The sequence below is a fragment of the Podarcis tiliguerta genome, assembly GCF_965153285.1.
Source record: "Podarcis tiliguerta genome assembly, chromosome: 1".
NCBI lineage: Eukaryota > Metazoa > Chordata > Lepidosauria > Squamata > Lacertidae > Podarcis > Podarcis tiliguerta.
In genome coordinates, this window is record NC_139534.1 from 10737064 (window position 1) to 10760726 (window position 23663).

Consider the following 23663-nt stretch of genomic DNA (forward strand, 5'->3'; position numbering starts at 1 on the left):
TTAACACCATGTGGAATGTTAGTTAATTATGATATATACTGAAATCATTTCCTTCATGGCTAAAGGATCATTGAGATCTTTCTTCTCATTGTTATCACTTTATTAGGTGGTGATCCTTACCTGTTCTGTTTCCCTACAAATATACATAGGAATTCCCTGTTACTTATTTGCTTACATTTTAAATGGACTATATATCCATTTAAACTTCAGTTTATAGTAAAAAAAACCCATTTCCCCCTATTGCTCCAGTAGCACCCATCCTAGCATAATAGTTAAAAAGTAAACTTGCTGAGCTTTGTATGCTTTCTGTTTGTACGTACTTTGGAAATATGAACTTCAGCGCTGGAGAAATGAATCTGCAATCTTCAAAGAATTAAGCCTGAAATTTTAATCATGAAAAAGCAAAATTTGCATAAAATGTACATACCTGATTAGTAAGCCAAGTTATGAATGAACCTAGTATTCCCATATACAGCTACTTTATGTAAGTTGGCAAACAAGGCAGACAGGCTTGACTCTAGTTTCCCATTATGTCCAAACCAGGAAAGTATAGTTAACAGCTTGGGAGCACTCCAAAATATTAATTAAGCTGCAGTTTAAAGTTAGCTTAATATTGCGGCATGTTTCAAAGCTGTTATCATTTCCTGGTTCAGGCGAAAAGGAAAACTATAGTCAAGGGAAAACTTACACAAAGGCAGGAGTCAAACAGTTGTGTATTGGGGAAGATATCTGCTTAATAAGTTGATAACTGATTGTCTAAATGCTACTGGTGTAGTACAGCTTTGCTCCAGAGGCAAGCTGCTTTTAACAGCTAAAGGAGCAGCTTGTGTCTGAATTGCTCAACTTTGGCATTAGTATGAGAGAGCAGCAAACTAGTCATCATCTCTAATTATGTTGCAGGCACTAACTTCACAGTACTCAGCAATCGTGCTCAACAAAGCACGCACAATTGTAGCTGATGTGCCAGCTAATAGAAGAATGTCCCCTCCACCCCAGCAACAAGATGTCAGGCTTAAACTGCAGGTGGAAAATGTAGTATTACAGCAACAGAAGTACTAGCCCAAAGAATGACTCCTGTGTCCCTATCGTAATTGAGTAACACATGCACATTTTATGATGAAAAAAATCCCCTGGAAAGGCCCCAAGAAGCATTTATTTACATTCTCCTGCCAATGACTTGAATTCATTACCTCTCCATAGCTTCCACAATTTGAACATTTTTAGCCCCCTAGAGATTATGCCTAACTAGTATTGTGTTGCACTATTCTTGGAATGCATCTTGTGTTTTTGCAAATAATATTTAAACATAAATAAAAGGCACATTGCTCAGTTGCTATAGAAACCAAGATCGTATTAGCAGACTATGAGCCATTTTGTTCGCTGTGTTTTCTCTTAGCACTGGCTCAATGATGGGAAGTGAGATACTTGTTTTATGGTTCTTATATTTTTTTAAGAATAGGATTTTGGCTATTATTAGAAGACGAAAAAACCTTTCAGATTAAGAATAAATGAATATTTGTATCAGACTTTTTTAGGAATGACTGGGTATAATCATGTTGCGCATTCCAATATTAATCCAACCAAGTCAATATTTTTAAAATTACAGATTTATTAAATGTTATTTTAAGCCTTACCTGAAATAATATGTCTAGATTATTTGATATTCACATACCACCATTCCATAAAATTGGTAGGTTGTATAGCTGACATAATTTAAGCATAGTTTCATACAAGTATTTATTTATTTGTATTATTCATACAAATAAACAATATTAGGTAGCAGACGTCTTAAGCCTGATAGTATATAGTTCAGTATGGAGAATGACCTGAAGGCTGTGAAAACGTCCTCACATACTGAATAGTCTTTAGGGCATTTTCCATACTGAACCATATGCTATCAAGTTTAAGAGGTCTGCTACTTAATATCATTTATGTTTATGATTAATACAAATAAATACAAAATACTTGTATAAAACTATAATAAGAACCACGTGGAAGACACAGAAAGACTGTGAAAACTGTTCAGGTTATGAAAACCAGAGGCAGTTTTGCTTCATGCTTGTTTTGCAAGGCTAACAGTGTAACAGTTCATTTTTTCTTTTCACTGTCACTAAATTGCTAAGCCACTATGTAAATTTGGGCAGTTTAAGAAGTGCATCTGTTAAACGAAGCTAAAAATGCATGACCCGCAGTTAACAATTGAAATGGAATTTCCTTTGAAACGTTTCTTCAGGACACCAATAAAAACTTTTTAAGGAAGAGGTAAAACAATAGCTTCTATATAAGTATTGTATGCTGTAAAAATACAGCATGCTGTTTGAGTGCAGTTGTTGCATAAGAAAATAACATATGTCTAAGGGGTGCAATTGAAAGGGGTGCAATCTTTTTTCTTTTGTATGAAATAACGAATGCAAGTGTTCTTGCCTATGAGTTAAATGATTTGGGGGGCAGGCCAGCTCTCTCCCCCCACCCCATATTTCTCAGGGAAAGCGTAAATTCACTAATCCGTAGACTACCTTTCTGAGCGAGGCTGTGAAAAAAGGAGGGGGCCCCAGCAGTTGCATTGTCTTGAAACCATCCTTTGCGGAAAACACAGCAGGGTTGTTCTTTCTTTGACACAGTAAAACCAGACAAAGGCTGAGTGTAGCAAGGAAGCAGACGGCACGCCTCCAGCCAGTGCCCCGGCCTGGCTCCAGGATTTGTAAACAGAAACATCCCAGGCTCCAATAAGGCAGACGGCGGCTCCCCGTCTGATCTGCATGCAGGAAGTGCCTGCTTGTACAAGTCTTGCCATCGCATGTAAGCACCCATGAGCTGTTTAAAATTGCCAGAGCTGCCTTTCTATCAACACGGGAGAAGCCAGGGTGTTTTAACTGCTTAGACCAGGGGTGTCAAACTCAAATTCATCGGGGGCCGATATAAAATTCATATAAATTCATCGGGGGCCGATATAAAAACAAGTGGAGGGTTCCTGAATGCATGTAAAGTGGAGGTTTCCTGTGTAGAACGGCCGGCGCCGCTAGAGGGCAGACGTTCTCTGGCTTGTAGGCTGCCGCGCATGCGCTGAAGAGGCGGCTTTCTTGTGTCAAAAAAAAAAAACAAAACCGAGAATAAAAGGTGAAGGCTGGCAGCCGGCGGCGGCTACACGGGCCACATGACGAGGTCTGGCGGGCCAGATTCGGCCCGCGGACCTTGTGTTTGACACCTGTGGCTTAGACGATCACAGCATGCTTTATATGCAGCATACTGAAATGTGAAAGACCATGCAGACACGTGAAATGTTCAGAGATGCATGGGCGTATGTGTTTTAGTGGGGATCAAGCTTTATGTTTGGGGGAGAGGGCAGAAGCGAGTTATCTGCGATGCAATCGGCCGGCTAGTTAAATATTTTTATTTATTTGCTTGATTGTGGGGGCGGCTGCCCCCAACCCCCCCCCCCCCCGGCTACTCTCTTGCAAAGGAATGTGTGTGTTTTCTCTTGGAGTATAAAAAAATCCACATGCAGACAGATTTTAAGGAAAGTTAACTTGATCAAGCAAACTATAGCTCAGCCTTTAAAATTCCAAATCTGTTGAACAAAAGAAAGCAACTTACAACAAAAAGGCAAAGTGTGGTACATTCAGTTCCTTAGTACAGTGGTACCTCGGGTTACATATGCTTCAGGTTACATACGCTTCAGGTTACAGACTCCGCTAACCCATAAATAGTACCTTGGGTTAAGAACTGTGCTTCAGGATGAGAACAGAAATTGTGCGGCGGCGGCACGGCAGCAGCGGGAGGCCCCATTAGCTAAAGTGGTGCTTCAGGTTAAGAACAGTTTCAGGTTAAGTACAGACCTCCGGAATGAATTAAGTACTTAACCCGAGGTACCACTGTATAACAAATTATATAAATCTTATCAGCGTTCAAATCATGCATATAGAGCTGCTGGTTTTTTTTAAAGTAGCAGTACTTTCACATTTCCTTCTGGCTAACTTTGGTGCACGTATCCAGGAGGAGAGCTGCAACTATTTAAGAAAGCCCATCTGTCTTAAGTGCCTGTGTGCCTCGAAGTTCCATCACGTGGCTTGCCTTGCCTTTTCTCACTACTCTTTCAGCAGGAAAGATGTAGCTGAATGTTTACTTCTCTGGAGGACAGGTCAGCTGGAAGGAAGAAGCTTAGCTTGAAGCCTCCAGGCTTCCCCAAGACTAGTGGTAAAGCACTGTCTGACTATGGAAAATGATTGATTGATCTTGCCGTCATGGAAAGGAGACAGTTGCTGCTGGCTTGGTAATTTGCTTCTTCCATGCTCATTAACTATTTGAAGCCTCTTCACATTGCAGTGCTTAATTTTGAGAGGTGCTATGGATAAAAATCTGCAGCTGTGCAAGCAAGCAGGTATCCTTATCATTGGATAAGAGGAAATTGGGTATTATTACTCCAGGAGTAAAAGGCGCACTATGTATGCTCTGAGCTACCATCTTTATTTGCTACTTCATGTGTTTTGTAGCCATTCTGCAGTAGTAGCCTTCCTGGAATTCAGATTCCAGAAACTTGTATTTCTAGGCTCTGTGGTTTAACCTACACCGCCACCCGCGTATAGTAAGGTAAAGGGACCCCTGACCATTTGGTCCAGTTGTGACCGACTCTGGGGTTGCGGCGCTCATCTCGCTTTATCGGCCGAGTGAGCCGGCGTATAGCTTCCGGGTCATGTGGCCAGCATGACTAAGCCGCTTCTGGCGAAACCGGAGCAGCGCACGGAAGCGCCGTTTACCTTCCCGCCATAGCGGCACTTTGCACTTTGGCACGCTTTCAAACTGCTAGGTTGGCAGGAGCAGGGACCGAGCAACGGGAGCTCGGGGATTCGAACCGCCGACCTTCTGATCGGCAAGTTCTAGGCTCTGTGGTTTAACCCACAGCGCCACCCGCATACAGTACTATTCCACAAACTCTTCTTCCCAAGCAGTTGCATCACCAGGAAATTTCGTTACTTAGGCTTAGACTTAAGCTTAGAGCTAGGAAAAGGCTGCTTTGATAATGAATAGTGATTTATACCTTCTGGCATGTGCCTAGCAGTAGGCAGATCCTGTGACTGAAAACCAAAACAAGAGAACTTGTTGCCACAATTTTAAGAAGAAGTTACAGCATTTTGAACTAAAAAAATCTTGGGTCGATTTCAAATGAGCATTTCCCCCTCTGTAGAATAAGGCAAAATCCACACAAATTGTACAGGAAACACGTATGAGCAGGAATCTTAACACCTTGCTTGGAAAAATCTTCATAGATGTTACATTTTGATCGTGATTATTTTGCAGTGAGAAAAGTTGTTATGGAATAGGTCATTTGTACTTGAAGCAACACCATTCTTAATATATTAGGGTAGACTTAAGTTTGCTGACCAAATTTTCAGCCATATGATATAACTATTAGTTCAAAATAATGCAAATAAAGTTCAGTGTTAAATCAGCAGTGCCATAAAACACTTTACAACAGGATTACAGTAAATTTGGTATAGTATAATGTATCGTCTGTGTATCCAAATATCTATAGTTCCTTAAGGAATATGAGACTATTGCATGAGATCAAGGCATAGTGCTAAATGAAGAATTAATGTTACGACAGTGAACTGGCACAAGCCTTTGGGCTTGCACATTCCCCACTAACCCTTCCCCTTCTCTCCTTTGTACACAAAGAGAGGAAGCCTGAGAACGTCAATTTACTGCTTGGAACAAACAGTAGCTTCCCATAATAAAATGTGACAGAAATTGGAGTTTGTTCCAAACAGCAAACAGAATCTAAGGTTTCTAGACACTAACCCAACGATGACCCATGTGGTGCCCTCCAGATCTTGCTGGACATCAGTTCCCATCTGTCCCAGCCAGCATGACCAATGTGGCTTGTGTTTACTCTCCAAACTAGAATTTCAAACCATGATTTGAAGCCGTTTTGTCATTCGGTTTGCTGGGGGAAGCGCAGACCATGGCTTGATGGTTCCAAGTGTGTTGGCAAACTGGTTGAATCAGAGTATGAAAGAAGAGAAGAGCACGAGTGCAAGGCTCCTGTAGCACCAAAGCATGATTTAGCATTACATGTGAATCATTTCGGTATGATTTCTGTAGCTCCATGTGTGAGAGTAACAACTTTTTTGTAGACATGGTAGTAACCTTTCCTGAAGACGCACAAAGTTGCAGCTGATATACCGTATTTTTCGCTCTATAAGACGCACCAGACCACAAGACGCACCTAGTTTTTGGAGGAGGAAAACAAGAAAAAAAATATCCTGAATCTCAGAAGCCAGAACAGCAAGAGGGATCGCTGCGCAGCGAAAGCAGCAATCCCTCTTGCTGTTCTGGCTTCTGGGATAGCTGTGCAGCCTGCATTCGCTCCATAAGATGCACATACATTTCCCCTTACTTTTTAGGAGGGAAAAAGTGAGTCTTATAGAGCAAAAAATACGGTATTAGCTAAACCCGTTGAAATGAAAGTGCGAGAAACGAGAAAATACTTCACAGTGTAAGCATTTCAAATAATTTAGTGAGTCTGTTTTTTTCAGCATCTCAATTTATTGTATTGCATATAGTCCTCTTTACTTGATGTTCTGCTTAATAATAAACTGCACTTAATTAAAAATAGCTGCAATTAGCTTGGATTATAGTGAGACGAAGTGCCACCAGGTGTCCCAGAATGCAACTATAATCTGACTTTGGAAGAAGCTCAGTCATAAGTATGGGGTAATGGTTTGAGAAACTGGATTTAATTAAACTAAATGTTGCACTGCTTAGCATTATTAAAACTGTGATAAACTGGTACCTCTTCGTATGTGAATACTCTTCATTTTGATTGCAATCTAGTTTCATAAAACATGACACAGAAGCAAATGAAGTCTTAGGGTGAAGCTCAGATGTTCCAAATCCAGATAACCTCCCTAGTTTTGTCAGAATTAGATGCTCTGCTCTGCCCTAGGAATAAATTCAACATGAGCTTCTAATGAAAGGACTTGGAAACTGAGTCTAAACCATTGTCATTTATCAAAGAAGTAGCCACTTAGGTTGCTATGCAACACTCATCTGACGCAAAATATACAACATCACTTTGCTTTTTTCAACATCCTTTTGTCGGTAACGTCTCAGAACCATTTCCAGAACTCGCAGTCACAGCCTGTCAGATAACTCCCTTTTTCCTGTGGTACTTCTGTTGTATTCAGAATTAATTCTTCAATACAACAGGATACTTATTTCATTCACAGTAGAGCTATAAACACTCTCAGTGATTTTACATGTACAGTGGTGCCCCGCAAGACGAATGCCTCGCAAGACGGAAAACCCGCTAGACGAAAGGGTTTTCCGTTTTGGAGGTGCTTCGCAAAACGAATTTGCTATGGGCTTGCTTCGCAAAACGAAAATGTCTTGCGATTCCTGGGGTTTTTTTTCCGCTCCTCACCCCTTTTTTCTAAGGCACTAAGCTGCTAATAGCCTTTTAGCAGCTAATCCGCTAATCCCTTAAGCCTTTAATAGCAGCTAATAGCGCTAATCCGCTAATCCGCTAATGGGCTTGCTTCGCAAGACGAAAAAACCGCTAGACGAAGAGACTCACGGAACGGATTCTTTTCGTCTTGCGAGGCACCACTGTACATCTATGTGTTTAAGAAAACAATAAAAATAATTCCATGCCCCAGGTAGTTATGAATATGACCCCAAATTTCTCCTTATGACTTCCTATTCTGATACTTTAATTCTACGAAATTGCGCAGGGTTAGTTTTATTCCACATGTCATTTCAGACAAGGGGTATTGGGTTAATGTTTCCTATCCTGCCTTTTTAATTTTATCGCTTCAACCTATCCTGCTATCTTTCTCCCTCCATGCCTTTATTGTCCAGCTGAGATTTTTAAAAATCTCATCACTTTTCCCCTGGGCTGGTGAGTGACAAGTAGAACTAGTATCAAATGTAGACTTCCTTCTTGGCCGCACAAAAACTCACTCACGTTGATTTAAATCCCGTCCAACCAAAGGCAGAGATTCACTGATAGACAGAACAGGGGTTGCCAACTGGCTTTGGGGCCACTGGCTACATTTGGAGTTTACAAAAAGTTCAAAGGAAGCCATTGACAAAATGGCTGGGCTGAAGTAAGGGTGTGGCGTAACGCAAAACGACTGCCATATCTAAAAGAGCAGAGAAAGCGTCAAGCCCACAAAATTGTGGAGGGATGCTTCTCCCCATCTGCTGCGTAGGAGAAAAGGTACCTGCTTCAACCGCCACTACAATAATTCACAAATAGAGTGCATCTTCTCTGCTCAGAGCAGGTTGTTGTTTTTTGGCAGGGGGAGATGTGTACAGTTCTGGCATCCCTTTAGGCATGAGCAGTGGCGAAGCTGCATGCTCTGGCACCAGGGGTGGAGAGCAGGCGGGGGCGTGGCTGGCGTGCATCCCGGGGGCGTGGTGTGCATCCTGGGGGTGGGGTGTGCCACGCGGTGGGGGGGTGCACAGCACGTGTCAGGGCGGTCGCGATGGTGCCCCCCTCCCCAATGGTCCTGGCGGCGGTCTCTCCCCCCCCCCCCGTTCCTCTGCCAGTGTGGGTGAGTATGTTTAAGTATGCGTGCAAACAGAACTAAGCAGGAACAGCAAGCGGTTTTTCATTCATTGTAGATTTTTGAGGAGATATTTGCTTAAAGCTTATACTGGAATGGGTGGCACTGTGGGTTAAACCACAGAGCCTAGGACTTGCCGATCAGAAGGTCGGCGGTTTGAATCCCCGCAACGGGGTGAGCTCCCGTTGCTCGGTCCCTGCTCCTGCCAACCTAGCAGTTCGAAAGCATGTCAAAGTGCAAGTAGATAAATAGGAACCGCTCCAGCGGGAAGGTAAACGGCGTTTCCGTGCGCTGCTCTGGTTCGCCAGAAGCGGCTTAGTCATGCTGGCCACATGACCCGGAAGCTGTACACCGGCTCCCTCGGCCAATAAAACGAGATGAGCGCCGCAACCCCAGAGTTGGCCACGACTGGACCTAATGGTTAGGGATCCCTTTACCTTTACCTATACTGCAACACGTGAGCACAGTGTGGGCCCTAATGCCCCCCTCCCGAACAATATGTAGTAGAACACTATGCATGTAATACGTTGTAGAAGTAATGCAGCATTTGCAAGCCATCTAGTTGATTTCCCCCCCTCTTGACATTTGTTAAACACTTATCAATAGTTTGTGGTGGCTGTAATTTATTTAATCACTCATTTAAAAATCTGAAGGAAAACCACAGTTGAAATATTAAGGGAGCAGATGCATAGTACTCTGCATTTAGTTTAAAGGTATGATAATGATAGCAATAAACTATATTACTGGGGGTGGGGAGGCCTGGGCTCAATACTCCAAAATGCAGCAGAGGAGATGGATAGAGCATCCATGAAATTATTTTATTTTATTTTATTGTTATATATGCTTGTAGAAGTAATACATTTGGGGTTTAGGTGCTGGAAGTGCTTCAAGATTTGTGATGAAGTTTTATTTCTGCAGGGAAGTGGCTAAAAAAGAGGAAGGGCAGGAGGCCTCTAGAACTCTTTAATAGCATAGAATCATAGAATCATAGAGTTGGAAGAGACCACAAGGGCCATTGAGTCCAACCCCCTGCCAAGCAGGAAACACCATCAGAGCACTCCTGACATATGGTTGTCAAGCCTCTGCTTAAAGACCTCCAAAGAAGGAGACTCCACCACACTCCTTGGCAGCAAATTCCACTGCCGAACAGCTCTTACTGTCAGGAAGTTCTTCCTAATGTTTAGGTGGAATCTTATTTCTTGTAGTTTGGATCCATTGCTCCGTGTCCGCTTCTCTGGAGCAGCAGAAAACAACCTTTCTCCCTCCTCTATGTGACATCCTTTTATATATTTGAACATGGCTATCATATCACCCCTTAATCTACTCTTCTCCAGGCTAAACATGCCCAGCTCCCTTAGCCGTTCCTCATAAGGCATCGTTTCCAGGCCTTTGACCATTTTGGATAATTAATCGCCATGATCAAGACTATGAACCAAGGATGTTAGGGGAGAAGATTATGTACAGTACAGTATGTAGCACAGCAATTAAGGTAACAGGAGTTTAAAATTTGAGGCCTGTTGGGTAATCTGCCTCTGCCATAGTTCAAATAGGACAGCACATTTGATACAGTCTCTTGTCCTGCTATAATGGAGTGACAACCCTACTTGTAAAATTGCTGCCACTGAATAATTGCTGGATTGGTATGGCACAGTGGTGAAGAAATGCAAACTTTCAGCATAGACAAGAGAAAATGACTCCTTATCACTTTTTGAATATTGACTTGCTATCCAGTATAATATTTGTACTGGTCGGTCACACTGCAACAACAGTCTCAGCTGCTAGACAGTGCAAGAGGTACCCCCAACTGAGCCAAGACTCAGAAGCAGGATCCCAAAGGGGCGCTTTGGGAAGCATGTACACAGCCATGGCCAGATTGGGGGCAGGGAACTCTCTTCCCCCCAATTCTCCCTGGCGATGAGGGAGGCCTTTTCTGGCAGGGGTGTTTTAAGTGTGTGTGTGTGTGTGTGTGAGTGAGAGAGAGAGAGAGAGAGAGAGAAACTGGGTTGTGGAAAGAGATCATTGTCCTTTGGGTGCAATAGGATATGGGGTGGGTGAGGGGGTAAGGTATTACAACCCTTCTGTAGGTTCAGAACCTGAGGAATAGAGAAGACATTGTGGTCTAGTGAGGGGGAATTGAGGCAGGCAGGGTGGAGCTATTGTCCTGGAGAAAGAGACTCTGGCAGAGGGAAACAAAGGCAGCGGAACGAACATAATATTTCATATACACGTTTATCTAAACTAATACAGTGGTGCCTCGCAAGACGAAATTAATTCGTTCTGCGAGTTTTTTCGTCTTGTGAATTTTTTCGTCTTGCGAAGCACCACTGTGTATTGGCGGTTTCCCATAGGAATGCATTGGCGGTTTTAAAAAAAAGGCGCAAGACGTTCCGTCTTGCGAAGCAAGACCATAGGGAAATCCGTCTTGCGAAGCAACTCAGAAAATGAAAAACTCTTTCGTCTTGCGAGTTTTTCGTCTTCCGAGGCATTCGTCTTGCGAGGTACCACTGTAATTGTAAACAGTATTCTAGAACATGTTGTAAATAAAAATAAACCTGCTTCATTATAATCGCAGTCAGAATAAACTAATGTGGAAACAAAATTCTTTTGCATTAGGGATTTTAGCCCGAATGATTATTCTACCTTGAGCATCTTAACGTACTAACAAATGAATTGCAACTGCAGTGCAAAAACAATTAGAATTAAACTAAACACAAAGCTTCTGTTCGTCATTATGCTTTTCTCTGAAAGTTCTGAATCAGAAATAAAATTGCAATGAAAAGATCAGTTAATTTTATTCTGTAACTAGAAAATCATTTTATTGCTGCAGAATCTTGGACAAAGACAGGATTAGAACTGATTTTAAACTTCATTTTTCTCTCTAAGTCATAATCTGAATTTACTAGGAAACATTCTTAAAGCCCAATATACTATAATTTCCCTCCTTCGTGAGGTTCTAACAAATATGAAGACACAAATAGCCTTACAGTGTGCCTAATCCAAGCATAATTCCAACCAAGTTAACAACTAGGAGCATTGTTTTACAGAGCAGCTTTATACCAGTTATTTTATGTGAAGGTCATCCAGCTAGAGGCTGGCTGTGGACTTTGTTTAACCCCTGAAATAATTTCAAATTACTGCCCTGTGACCAAGAGGAGAAGTCAGCAAGATGAACAGTCATCTTTGTAGTCCTTCTCTTGTCAATTTAGGATTTAAGATAACTGAAAAAGAACTGCATCATGATTAGCTCTGAACATTTCAGTTAGTCTACACAAAGCTGAAGGTGTTGGGTATGGAAAGATGTTGGCAAATAGAAGTACAGTGGTGCCCCGCAAGACGAATGCCTCGCAAGACGGAAAACCCGCTAGACGAAAGGGTTTTCCGTTTTGGAGGTGCTTCACAGGACGAATTTGCTATGGGCTTGCTTCGCAAGACGAAAATGCCTTGCGATTCCTGGGGGTTTTTTTCCGCTCCCCACCCCCTTTTTCTAAGGCACTAAGCTGCTAATAGCCTTTTAGCAGCTAATCCGCTAATCCCTTAAACCTTTAATAGCCGCTAATGGCCGCTAAACCGCTAATAGCGCTAATCCGCTAATGGGCTTGCTTCGCAAGACGAAAAAACCGCTAGACGAAGAGACTCACGGAATGGATTCTTTTCGTCTTGCGAGGCACCACTGTAGCTAATAGCTATTTGGAATGGGGGGGGGGGGAGAATAGGTGGTAGCTCTGGGGCCAGCTCTGTGGACAGAAAAGGCACATACTTTTGTAAGCTAAGAAAATAATAATAATAATAATAATAATAATAATAATAATAATAATAATTTAAAAATAATAATTTATTTGTACCCCGCCCATCTGTCTGGGTTTCCCCAGCCACTCTGGGCGGCTTCCACAGAGACCAAAAATACACTAAAATGTCACACATTAAAAACTTCCCTGAACAGGGCTGCCTTAAGATGTCTTCTGAATGTCAGGTAGTTGTTTATTGCTTTGATATCTGATGGGAGGGCGTTCCACAGGGCGGGCGCCACTACTGAGAAGGCCCTCTGCCTGGTTCCCTGTAGCTTTGCTTCTCGCAATGAGGGAACCTCAGCGTCCGGGCAGAATGATGGGGGTGGAGACGCTCCTTCAGGTATACTGGGCCGAGGCCGTTTAGGGCTTTAAAGGTCAACACCAACACTTTGAATTGTGCTTGGAAACATACTGGGAGCCAATGTAGGTCTTTCAAGACCGGTGTTATGTGGTCTCGGCGGCCGCCCCCAGTCACCAGTCTAGCTGCCACGTTCTGGATTAGTTGTAGTTTCCGGGTCACCTTCAAAGGTAGCCCCACGTAGTACGCATGGCAGTAGTCCAAGCGGGAGATAACCAGAGCATGCACCACTCTGGAAAGACAGTCCACGGGCAGGTAGGGTCTCAGCCTGCGTACCAGGTGGAGTTGGTAGACAGCTGCCCTGGACACAGAATTGACCTGCGCCTCCATGGACAGCTGTGAGTCCAAAATGATTCCCAGGCTCCTGGTCCTTCGGGGGCACAGTTAAGCCATTCAGGATCTTTAATAAAAATTATTTTTAAAAAGAAAAGAAAATGCAAGCCTTTTATTAGCATCTGAAGAGTCTTATTGGCGCCAAGGAACCAATATCAGCTACTTCGTGGGAAACGACATTGAGAAATCATGGTGATGTGATGTTCTGCATGCAATTAATGGAGGAAGGTTTTACCTCCACTGCCCAAGACATTATGCTTCTGAATGTCAGTTCCTGGGAATGGCAAGAGGGGAGGGGGACTGCTGTTGCACTTGGGTAATGGTTCTGGGCTTCCCATGGGTGACTCTGAGGATAGAGTGCTGGACTAGATGGGCCTATGGCTTGATCTAGAACTATCGAAACAAAAAGACCATATAAGATAGCTGTCAGCTACGATGATCAAAGCCTGTCCACATCAAAAGACAGTAGCAAATATCAAAGCCACGCAAGACGATGGTGCATCTCAATAAAAGGAGCTCTGGTAAAACACTTGCATGTATTTCTTTCTGTTTTGTTCTGATCTGTTGAGCGAAAGCTGATTCATAACTAGAAACTGAAATCCAGTTTTAATTTCTCAAAAGTCTTTCATTTTTAATTTTTTTTACCTTCCCATAGTAGGCTTGCAACAAGTTGGCAGGTTGCCTTTTCTGAAGACCGTAGTTTTGTCAGCATCTAAAAATAGTATTCCAAAGAGCAATGTTGTTTACCTTGTGTATCTTCAGAAAGAGCTATTGGACTTACTAAAATGATTAACAGCTAGATCCTTATCTTTAATTGAAGCGATTTTAACATTAAATAAAAAAATTAGGGGTATGTGATATAATCACCAGAGTAATACTTCAGTCTCATTTGCTTTCTACTGGGTATCCTAATTCTTTCTGAGAAACATGCCTTGTATGAAGAAGCCATAATACATAGTTTTCTTTCTTTCAGATTCATCATATTCACTTCGCCGAGATGAGACAATTGTCATTGCTCTGGCATCAGTATCTGTATTGGCTGTTCTGGGGGTTGCCTTTTTCTTTGGATACAGAATATTTGGAGGTAAGCTTTGATGAGTGTGTTCTTAATTTTCATCTTTTGTTTTTCTTATCATGATCATTCCCGAGTTGCTTCCTCTTTTGTTTGGCAATCCAGTTTTTTAAATATAAAACGCATTAAAACAAAACGTCCCCATAGCCTACCCAGAGATCAGAATGCAGGCAGCAATTTGCTGCCAGCTTCAGTAACATTCAGTCCATTCCCTTTTCCCTGTGAGGGCTATGTTCCCAAAGCAAATATCTAAACTTTAATGTCTAGAGGGCCTGTCACATGCTCTATTTTTCAGAGAGGTGCTACACAACTATTGGAGCTTTTTGGTGGCAGTTGATGGTAACAAGAAAACCATAATAAAGGGGATGCATGTGACAAGGTGTTTTAGATTTTGCAGATAATATCTCCCCCCCCCAAAAAAAAAAATGTTATTGGTTTTCACAACATTATAAACAAACAAACACATAAGACAAACAAACATAAATCATAGCCTTATTGAAAATTACACTTACTAACATTGTTAAGTGACTTCCTCGCTTCCCCTTGGTTGAATTCCATTGCATATCCTTTTCAAATCACAGTTCTTATAAAATTTAACTTAAACATTAACATCCTTAGATCTTCACATTATGAAATTAAACATATTAATTCATCACTTAACATAAATAAAATCCTAAGCCAATTAAGTATCTGCAAGCTGTCTTCAGTTAATTTAACTTGACATATTTAACTAAGTAATCATTAAATTTAATCCATTCTTCCTGGTACTCCTCCTCCACCTGGTCGCAGACTCTTCCGGTTAGGTCGGCTAGCTCCGAAAAATCCATCATCTGCCATTCTTCTATCGTTGGTAATTCTTGGGTTTTCCACTTTTTAGCTAACAAAATACGAGCCGCAGTTGTGGCATACAAAAATAATTTAACATCTTTCTTGGGCAATTCCAGACCTGTTATTCCAAGAAGAAAGGACTCTGGTTTCTTTATAAATGTATATTTCAACATTTTTTTCAATTCATCATAAACCTTTTCCCATAAGTCTTTCACCTTGGGACAGGTCCACCACATATGATAAAAGGTTCCTTCCTTTTCTTTACATTTCCGACATAGATTGTCACAGTTATGATATATCTTTGCTAATTTTACAGGAGTCAAATACCATCAGTACATCATTTTCATTATATTTTCCTTTAACACAGTACATGCGGTGGGATTTTGCAGATAAGATCTTGAGGAACACAGCATGTTAGCTGTCCCGATTAACCTTGGCATAGGGAAAGTAATGTGTAAAACTCCATAGCTGGCACCCATTGGCCGTACTAATATTGGTTCTTCTAAAACTGCCTCTTTGTCTAACTCTTTAAGTTGCTTGCAAGGTGTCTCCTGGATAGGTTTGTCCTAGACCTCAGACATTTTGAGGTGTAACACAAACTTTTTTTCCTGGTTCTTCTTTCATCAGGGGATCATAAACAAGGTATGCACAGTATAGACATGATGGAAGCGGCGTCATCTGAACCCTCGTTAGATCTTGATAATCTGAAGCTACTGGAGGTAACTATGCCATTTGGAGTTTCTAGGTCTTTACTCTTCGCATGAATTATGAATCACCTGATCAATTTAGTACAAGATGTTAATGCTTACTTTACATACATACAAGTTAGTATTTAAGGATTTTTGCAACCACACTGATAATCATTTAGCTAGATGCTACTTTTTTGTACCTGACAACTAGGTCATGATAAAGGGGCTATTCATTCATTCATTCATTCAATATACTGACCTTCATCTTAAGATCTCTTTGTCCTATAACATTATCACTCGAGTATTTCTTCATAAATAAAACTGCTTGTATTCTCAGCTGGTGTTTAGAAAGACAAAATTAATATTTTTGTGGTTGCTATATTCACAAGTTTGTGATGATCTGCATGCATGAAGCCCCATTTCTATTTTAATTTAACAAAGCCGTGCCTCATAAAGCCAAGCTTAACATGAGCCATGTCTTTGAATCCTGTTATTGGGTTCTTCCTCTTCTTCTTTTTTAAGTAACAACAATTTCCACTTGTATATATGTTTCTTTAGATACTAAGATGAACTACATTCTCTACCATGTCAGAGTGAAATATAGCACTGCAGTTGAAAGGCCCAAATCCATGGACAAAACTCAGTGCTCATGCTCACTGAAATAAACAAATTTAAGTGAACTGTGCACTGGACTGTGGCCAAAATGTATATCATATTTATGTGAAGTTCATCAAATGGTTACTTTTTTAAATTTCACAGCTTATTGGTCGAGGGCGATATGGAGCAGTTTACAAAGGTTCCTTAGATGAGCGTCCAGTGGCTGTAAAAGTATTTTCTTTCACTAATCGTCAAAACTTTATCAATGAGAGAAATATATACAGAATCCCACTTATGGAACATGACAACATTGCCCGATTCATTGTGGGAGATGAGAGATTCACTGCAGATGGACGGATGGAATACTTACTAGTGATGGAATATTATCCCAATGTAAGTAACAATTTAAAGAGAGTTACTTTATACACCTTTGGGAAGATAGAAAATTGATTTAAGTTGCAATTAATGTAAAAAAATTCTGTGGGGATTTTACATTATTGTATTTTTAGTAACAACAGGTCAGGTTAATTCATTCGTTTTATTGGTATGCTCCTTTTCCACACACAAAATCAGGCTTAAAGCAGCTTACAACAAGGAAAAGGATGCATTTCAAACAAATGCTACAAAAACATTTTCACAATAACATAGCAATACAATAACATAGCAGCAATTTCGTAAGAACATAGCAAAACAATAGCAAAGATAATGATATACAAAAAACCCCCCACATTCCAGTACTACAAATTTAACAAGACTATTTAAAGAACATGCAGAATCTAACAGCAAAAATAAGAAAGGAGCTTCATAATTTCACCTTAGTCCTAGAAACACCCCTCCCATGATGTTGCTCACAGTCAGTCCACTGCAACAGCTTCCACACTCCACATGGAACTACTCCTCCCATGATACTCCCATGATATTAAAGAAGAAAATGCCAGGAGCTGCATTATATACACATGAAAGGTTCTGTCACATTCTGGCATCACAATCTGAATCTAGAACAAGAATTTGAACTTAATATAAAGGTAAAGGTAAAGGGACCCCTGACCATTAGGTCCAGTCGTGACCGACTCTGGGGTTGCGGTGCTCATCTCGCTTTACTGGCCGAAGGAGCCGGAGTACAGCTTCCGGGTCATGTGGCCAGCATGACTAAGCCACTTCTGGCGACCCAGAGCAGCGCACGGAAACGCCGTTTACCTTCCCGCCAGAGCGGTACCTATTTATCTACTTGTACTTTGACGTGCTTTCAAACTGCTAGGTTGGCGGGAACAGGGACCGAGCAACGGGAGCTGACCCCGTTGCGGGGATTCGAACTGCTGACCTTCTGATTGGCAAGTCCTAGGCTCTGTGATTTAACCCACAGCGCCACCGCATCCCAGAACCTAATACAGGGCTTTACAAATAGGAGCATGTTTAACCATGAATGGTTGTGTCACTGGAGCCTGGGATGTCCCCAGAAGTCTCTTTCCTTTTCTCATATAAGTGAACAATTGTGAAATGTGGTTAAGTCGTTTCTTTTCCCATCATGAAGCACATCTGGTGGACATGAGTGTCATTTTTAGATAAAGCCAACTGTTGTTGTTATTTAGTCGTTTAGTCGTGTCCGACTCTTCTTGACCCCATGGACCAGAGCACACCAGGCATTCCTGTCTTCCACTGCCTCCCGCAGTTTGGTCAGACTCATGTTTGTAGCTTTGAGAACACTGTCCAACCATCTCGTCCTCTGTCGTCCCCTTCTCCTTGTGCCCTTCATCTTTCCCAACATCAGGGTCTTTTCCAGGGAGTCTTCTCTTCTCATGAGGTGGCCAAAGGATTGGAGCCTCAGCTTCAGGATCTGTCCTTCCAGTGAGCACTCAGGGCTGATTTCCTTAAGAATGGATGCGTTTGATCTTCTTGCAGTCCATGGGACTCTCAAGAGTCTCCTCCAGCACCATAATTCAAAAGCGTCAGTTCTTCGGCGATCAGCCTTCTTTATGGTCCAGCTCTCACTTCCATACATCACTACTGGGAAAACCATGGCTTTAACTATACAGACCTTGGTTGGCAAGGTGATGTCAACAGTAGCCACAAACAAACTTGCACCTCTCTTCCTGTTAATAAAAGCAATAACCTAGGTCCACAAGTTTTGAAATGGAGTATTGGAAATAAGTGTTGATTAAAAGTCTCTACAAGGGACTGATGACCCTAACAACATGCACTGTGTTTATTCCCTTTCCAGGGCTCTTTGTGCAGGTATTTGAGTCTTCATACTAGTGACTGGGTGAACTCATGCCGTTTGGCACACACTATAACTCGAGGTCTGGCATATCTCCACACAGAGTTGCCTCGAGGAGGTAAGGCCAGGGGTCTGCAGCTTTCCATAAAGATAATTTAGGATTTTCTGTTTGATAACAGAATCAAAGGATTTTTACAGATTTTTATTTTATGGTGATGCAAATATTTCTGCCATTAGAAATAAGCAACTCTTCTATACACTTTTTTTGTGCCCATTGTGCTTTAAGTAAGTTCATTTGGAGCCTTCTTAAATAATTAGTAACTATGATGAGGTGTCTTAATTTTGGCACTTGATTTAAAACACATCATGCTTTATTTGCTTACACACTTAAATTATTTTTACCCTTCTCTTCAGCTGACAAATGGCTCCAGTAACAGTATACTCTCAATGCATGCTGAGCAATGTATGATTGAAAAAGTAGCACAAAGCCTGAGAAAAATAGCCAGAGAAGTTGACCGCAAATAAAAATATACGGAACTAAGATTTTTTGAGTTATTTCTTACCCCACAGTAACTTTGGAGGCTTCTTTTAGAAAAAAAAATTGAACAGAAATACCAAATAAGAGCAGGTACAAAAATTACAGAATTACTCAATGTCTCTGACTCAGGCAACCAGATATTATGAATCAGAACAAGGAGGAATGATAGCTCAGTTGCTGGAGCATGATACTCTTAATCTCAGGGTTGTGGATTCAATCCCTTCGTTGGGCATAAGATTCCTGCATTGGAGGGGGTTGGACTAGATGACCCTCAGGATTCCTTCCAACTCTACAATTATATGATATATGTGTCTTCTTTGTGCATGGGGAGAAAGAAGAGACACTATTTTTGCCATATTTTTCTATGCTATTTGGTTGTATCTAACAGTATACATCTGCTGATCAAAATAATCTGTTGTCATGGCCTGCCCCAGGTAAAAAAGCACATATCTGATAGTTTGTACTTTGCAAGAGAAATACTTACTACAATGTCTAGCCTCTAGGCAGCTGTCCACAGGTCTGGGTCCTATAGAACAGTGGGCCCCTTCCCCTCCTCCGGCTTATATACCCTCCTCTGACAGGTTGCATGACCACAACCTGAAACATCTCCTGCGTGAACATCATCACTACTCTTCCCTTTTCAAGCCCCACCTGGTTCTAGGAGACAGTGGGGCAGGGGAATGTTGGGAATCCACTGACCTGTCCCTCGCCTGAGCTATCACTTCTTCCTCCACCACGACCTGCGCATCTCCCTCCATCTCGGACTGCCTTGATTCTTCCTCCTCCACCTGGTCTGGCTCCTGCCTGACACCCAGCATCAATCCCCATAAATCACTGGCCTCCTGACCCCCTTCCTCCGCCACACATTCTTTGGAGCACTGCCAGTCTATCAGCAGAAAGCTGAGGGAGGCAGTTATTGGTGATTCCCCTTTCCCCTCTGTAGCCCCTCCATGTCCCTCTAAATTTCTTCTCAAGGGTCCCCCAACCATTTTTAGCAAATTTAGGGGTACTCATGGGCTGCTGGGGGGAGAACGAATATTTGAAAATTACCTCTTTTTTCTTCCACTGACAGAGACAAAAGTGTTATAATATATTATTTTAATACTGGCATAGATATTTATTCTGAGGTTTGCACAGTTTGTTGCTTTTTAAAAACATCCATGATTATAGAACAGATTCTTAGATTCAGAATAGTATAGCATAGCAATCATTTCATAGTATATGGACAGAAACAATTAGAAATCCTAAAGCAGGGTTTTCAAATGTCCAAACAGATCACTACAAACCTGCCATCTCCCACCGGGATTTGAACAGCCGTAATGTATTGGTGAAGAATGATGGAACATGTGTTATTAGTGATTTTGGACTCTCCATGAAGCTAACAGGAAATAGACTAGTCCGCCCAGGCGAGGAGGACAATGCTGCAATCAGTGAGGTAAGTATGGAAAGAGAATACAATGGTTGGACACGGTTAAATTATGCACAACAGAAGAATTCCCTTCAGAAACCTCTTCTAAGATCTTAAGGAAGTTCATGGAAGGAAAGTTTCCCATCAACTCTCCCCTACAGCAACCTGATTTTCCTCCCCTCCATTCCGAAAAAGCATCTCCAGCCATTGGGAGTGGGCTTCTGAGACAGTGTGGAACAGGACATGAGGGGAGGATGCAGGGCGAGGAACAGTAACAGAGAGCCAGCGTGGTGTAGTGGTTAAGAGCGGTGGACTCGTAATCTGGTGAACCGGGTTCGCTTCCCCGCTCCTCCACATGCAGCTGCTGCGTGACCTTGGGCTAGTCATACTTCTCTGAAGTCTCTCAGCCCCACTCACCTCACAGAGTGTTTGTTGTGGGGGAGGAAGGGAAAGGAGAATGTTAGCCACTTTAAAAGTCCTTAAAGCAGTGGTGTCCAAACTTTTTTCAAAGAGGGCCAGATTTGATGAAGTGAAGGGCCGTGGGGGCCAACCAAAGGTGTTGACCTTTTTTTAGGATTGAAGTTGTTGAGGTTTTTTGAACCTCAGGAAAATAAACTGCCACAGGCGCCAGATTAAACTGACTGGCGGGCCAGATTAGGACCCCAAGATGGACATTCCTGCCTTAAAGGGACTGAAAGGCAGGATATCAAGTCCAAACTCCTCTTCTTCTTAACTGAATATGAGACTTGGATCCAAAAATAAGTTAACAAGGATAGTTTCTTTTCTTTTCTTTTCTTTTCTTTTCTTTTCTTTTCTTTTCTTTTCTTTTCTTTTCTTTCTTTCTTTCTCTCTCTCTCTCTCTCTCTCTCTCACACACACACAAAGATCACATCTCAGCCCACATTGTTCAGCTGGTCCCCCAAACTTCCAGAGAGGCTCTCCAGAGGTCACAGGCAATTGCAAAGCAGAGAGGCTGATGGGATTTTTTTTCTTTCATGAGCTTCCTTGACTCCTGTTAGAACCCGAGCCAATGAGAGTTCTCTACTCTACCTTGACGCTGGTTGTTTTTTTAAGGGACACATTGTTTCGAGCACAGATCTTTAATCAAAATGTTCACAGAAAGGCCCCCAAATATTTCCTAGTTGCTGCTTGCTTATATTTTGGAGCAGAGAGGCCAAGTCCTTCATCCCTGATACAATGCATGTGTATAGTCTTGTCTGGTTTGTGGCAGAGCTCTGTGGGTTTGTCTGCCTCTCCTTTCTGGTTACTTCCTAACATACCTTTCCTTAACCACATTCGAGGACTGTGTACTGTATTTTTTGCTCTATTAGACTCACTTTTTCCCTCCTAAAAAGTAAGGGGAAATGTGTGTGCATCTTATGGAGTGAATGCAGGCTGCGCAGCTATCCCAGAAGCCAGAACAGCAAGAGGGATTGCTGCTTTCACTGCGCAGCGGTCCCTCTTGCTGTTCTGGCTTCTGCGATTCAGAATATTTTTTTTCTTGTTTTCCTCCTGCAAAAACTAGGTGCGTCTTGTGGTCTGATGCGTCTTATAGAGCGAAAAATACAGTAATATATGAACTCAAGCAAGAATGTATTAAGAAAGGAAGAAATATATCTGCATTGGATTTAATTAAATAGGTTATATACCTTGCTTAAGGACTGTATTTGGTGTACATCCTGGACTTGATTCGTATGTTAGGAAGTAACCAGTAAAGAAATTTGTTACAAACATTACCATTCAGCCTGTTGTGCCCATTATTTGTTTGCACATGTCAACAGACCTTTCCAACGCCTCCAGTAACGGCTGTGTGTTTAACCTGAGATTGAAATCCTCTCTACAGGTAGTTCAGTAACTAGAATTTATAACTGAATCTGAAAAGGGGAAGTTGAAAGAGAACTAATCCCTGCTTTTTAGTTCAAGATACATAAAAATCCTAATTGCCTCAGTATATCATGCAAGGTTTTTTTTTTTTTTAAAGGTACAATCTGAATTTTGTATCTGTATAACAATCTAAAGGATAGCTGTTCCCAGAATACCAGATTTACTATTTCACTTTTTACAGTGAAAGGAGGGATGGTATAAAATACTATAAAAGGTCGTTATTTCACCAAAAGTTTTTTTAAAAAAACAGCTCCTCGTGTTTCCTTTTGCCAGATGGAGATGGAGAAATGGTCTGATCCTGTCACCTGCTCAGTGTGAATGAATAAATATATCTCTAAGACTATCTGCCCTACATGCAGCTGTCGCTCTTTATGCTCCTGATGGAAATAAGAGAACCTTTATTATTATTTTTGAGGTCAAGGAAATACTGAACTTTTTAACTAAACATTGCTTTTGCTCCTGTTCCACTTATGGCGAATTCTCAAAACTATTAGATCATGACACAAAAGACTTTTATTGGGGAATGAGGACACAACAAAATGGGCATAGTTGTTATTATAAATGTGGTTAATAAGACCAGAGCAAGGCAGTATGGCCTTGAAAAGGCTTTCTGTTCAAGAGATTCCACCCTGAGAATGGAAGCGAACATAAATGGGGAGGGGTCGTTCTACTTAATTCCTTTTAAAGATAAGGGCAATAGACGGTATTTTGTAAATGCTGAGCTAATGTTAAGAATGTCACAACATGTTTCTGCAGGTTGGTACAATCCGCTACATGGCCCCCGAAGTGCTGGAAGGAGCTGTGAACTTGAGGGATTGCGAATCCGCTCTAAAACAAGTAGATATGTATGCACTAGGCCTAATCTACTGGGAGATTTTTATGAGATGCACAGACCTGTTCCCAGGTAATAGAGGAATTGCTGGAATTCTCCTACTCTGATTACATCCACTGGTTTTGGGTCTTGGGGGCGGGCGGGCGGCGGTTGCTATTGAGATCTGTAAGGTTTGGCTGTAAATTCCAGTTCTCTTGTTTGTTTCCCACAGTGAACTCAGTGCCATCTAGTGTTTCAGAGTTGCATTGAATGTTATAATTCATGATGAAATATGTAGCCTTGGTGCCTGATAAAGTAATGTTGCCGATAAGCTTTAGGTATTAAGGAAAGTTTATATGTTACCTGATAAAGCTGAATGAATACTGTGGGCATGTCCACATGAGGTTTGTTGGGTGGCTGGTGGTATACACAATCTCCACCAACACACACACACAGACACACACACACAAATACATATGTATGGCAGACCAGTAACATCTGAAATTCTGCATGCATAGCACAGGCCACAGAAGAAGCAGGGAAGGCCTCAAAACAGCACATTGTGGGATTTTCAT

General features: G+C 41.7%; 1 protein-coding gene across 11 annotated transcripts in view; it reads left to right on the top strand.

Annotated features, from left to right (window-relative positions):
- Positions 1-23663, top strand: part of BMPR2 (bone morphogenetic protein receptor type 2) — an 82736-nt gene that overhangs the window by 44455 nt on the left and 14618 nt on the right. For 10 of the 11 annotated variants that reach the window (XR_014502940.1, XR_014502941.1, XR_014502942.1 and 7 more), the window contains exons 5-10: positions 14020-14130; positions 15574-15665; positions 16395-16625; positions 18451-18565; positions 20260-20420; positions 23034-23181. Coding sequence is in view for 6 of the 11 variants with exons in the window: in XM_083403423.1 (XP_083259549.1) it covers positions 14020-14130; positions 15574-15665; positions 16395-16625; positions 18451-18565; positions 20260-20420; positions 23034-23181 (858 nt within the window). In the remaining 5 variants the exon portion in view is untranslated. Of the gene's footprint in view, positions 1-13776; positions 13897-14019; positions 14131-15573; positions 15666-16394; positions 16626-18450; positions 18566-20259; positions 20421-23033; positions 23182-23663 lie in introns of those variants that run through there. The other variant, XM_083403421.1, reaches the window with a different exon arrangement.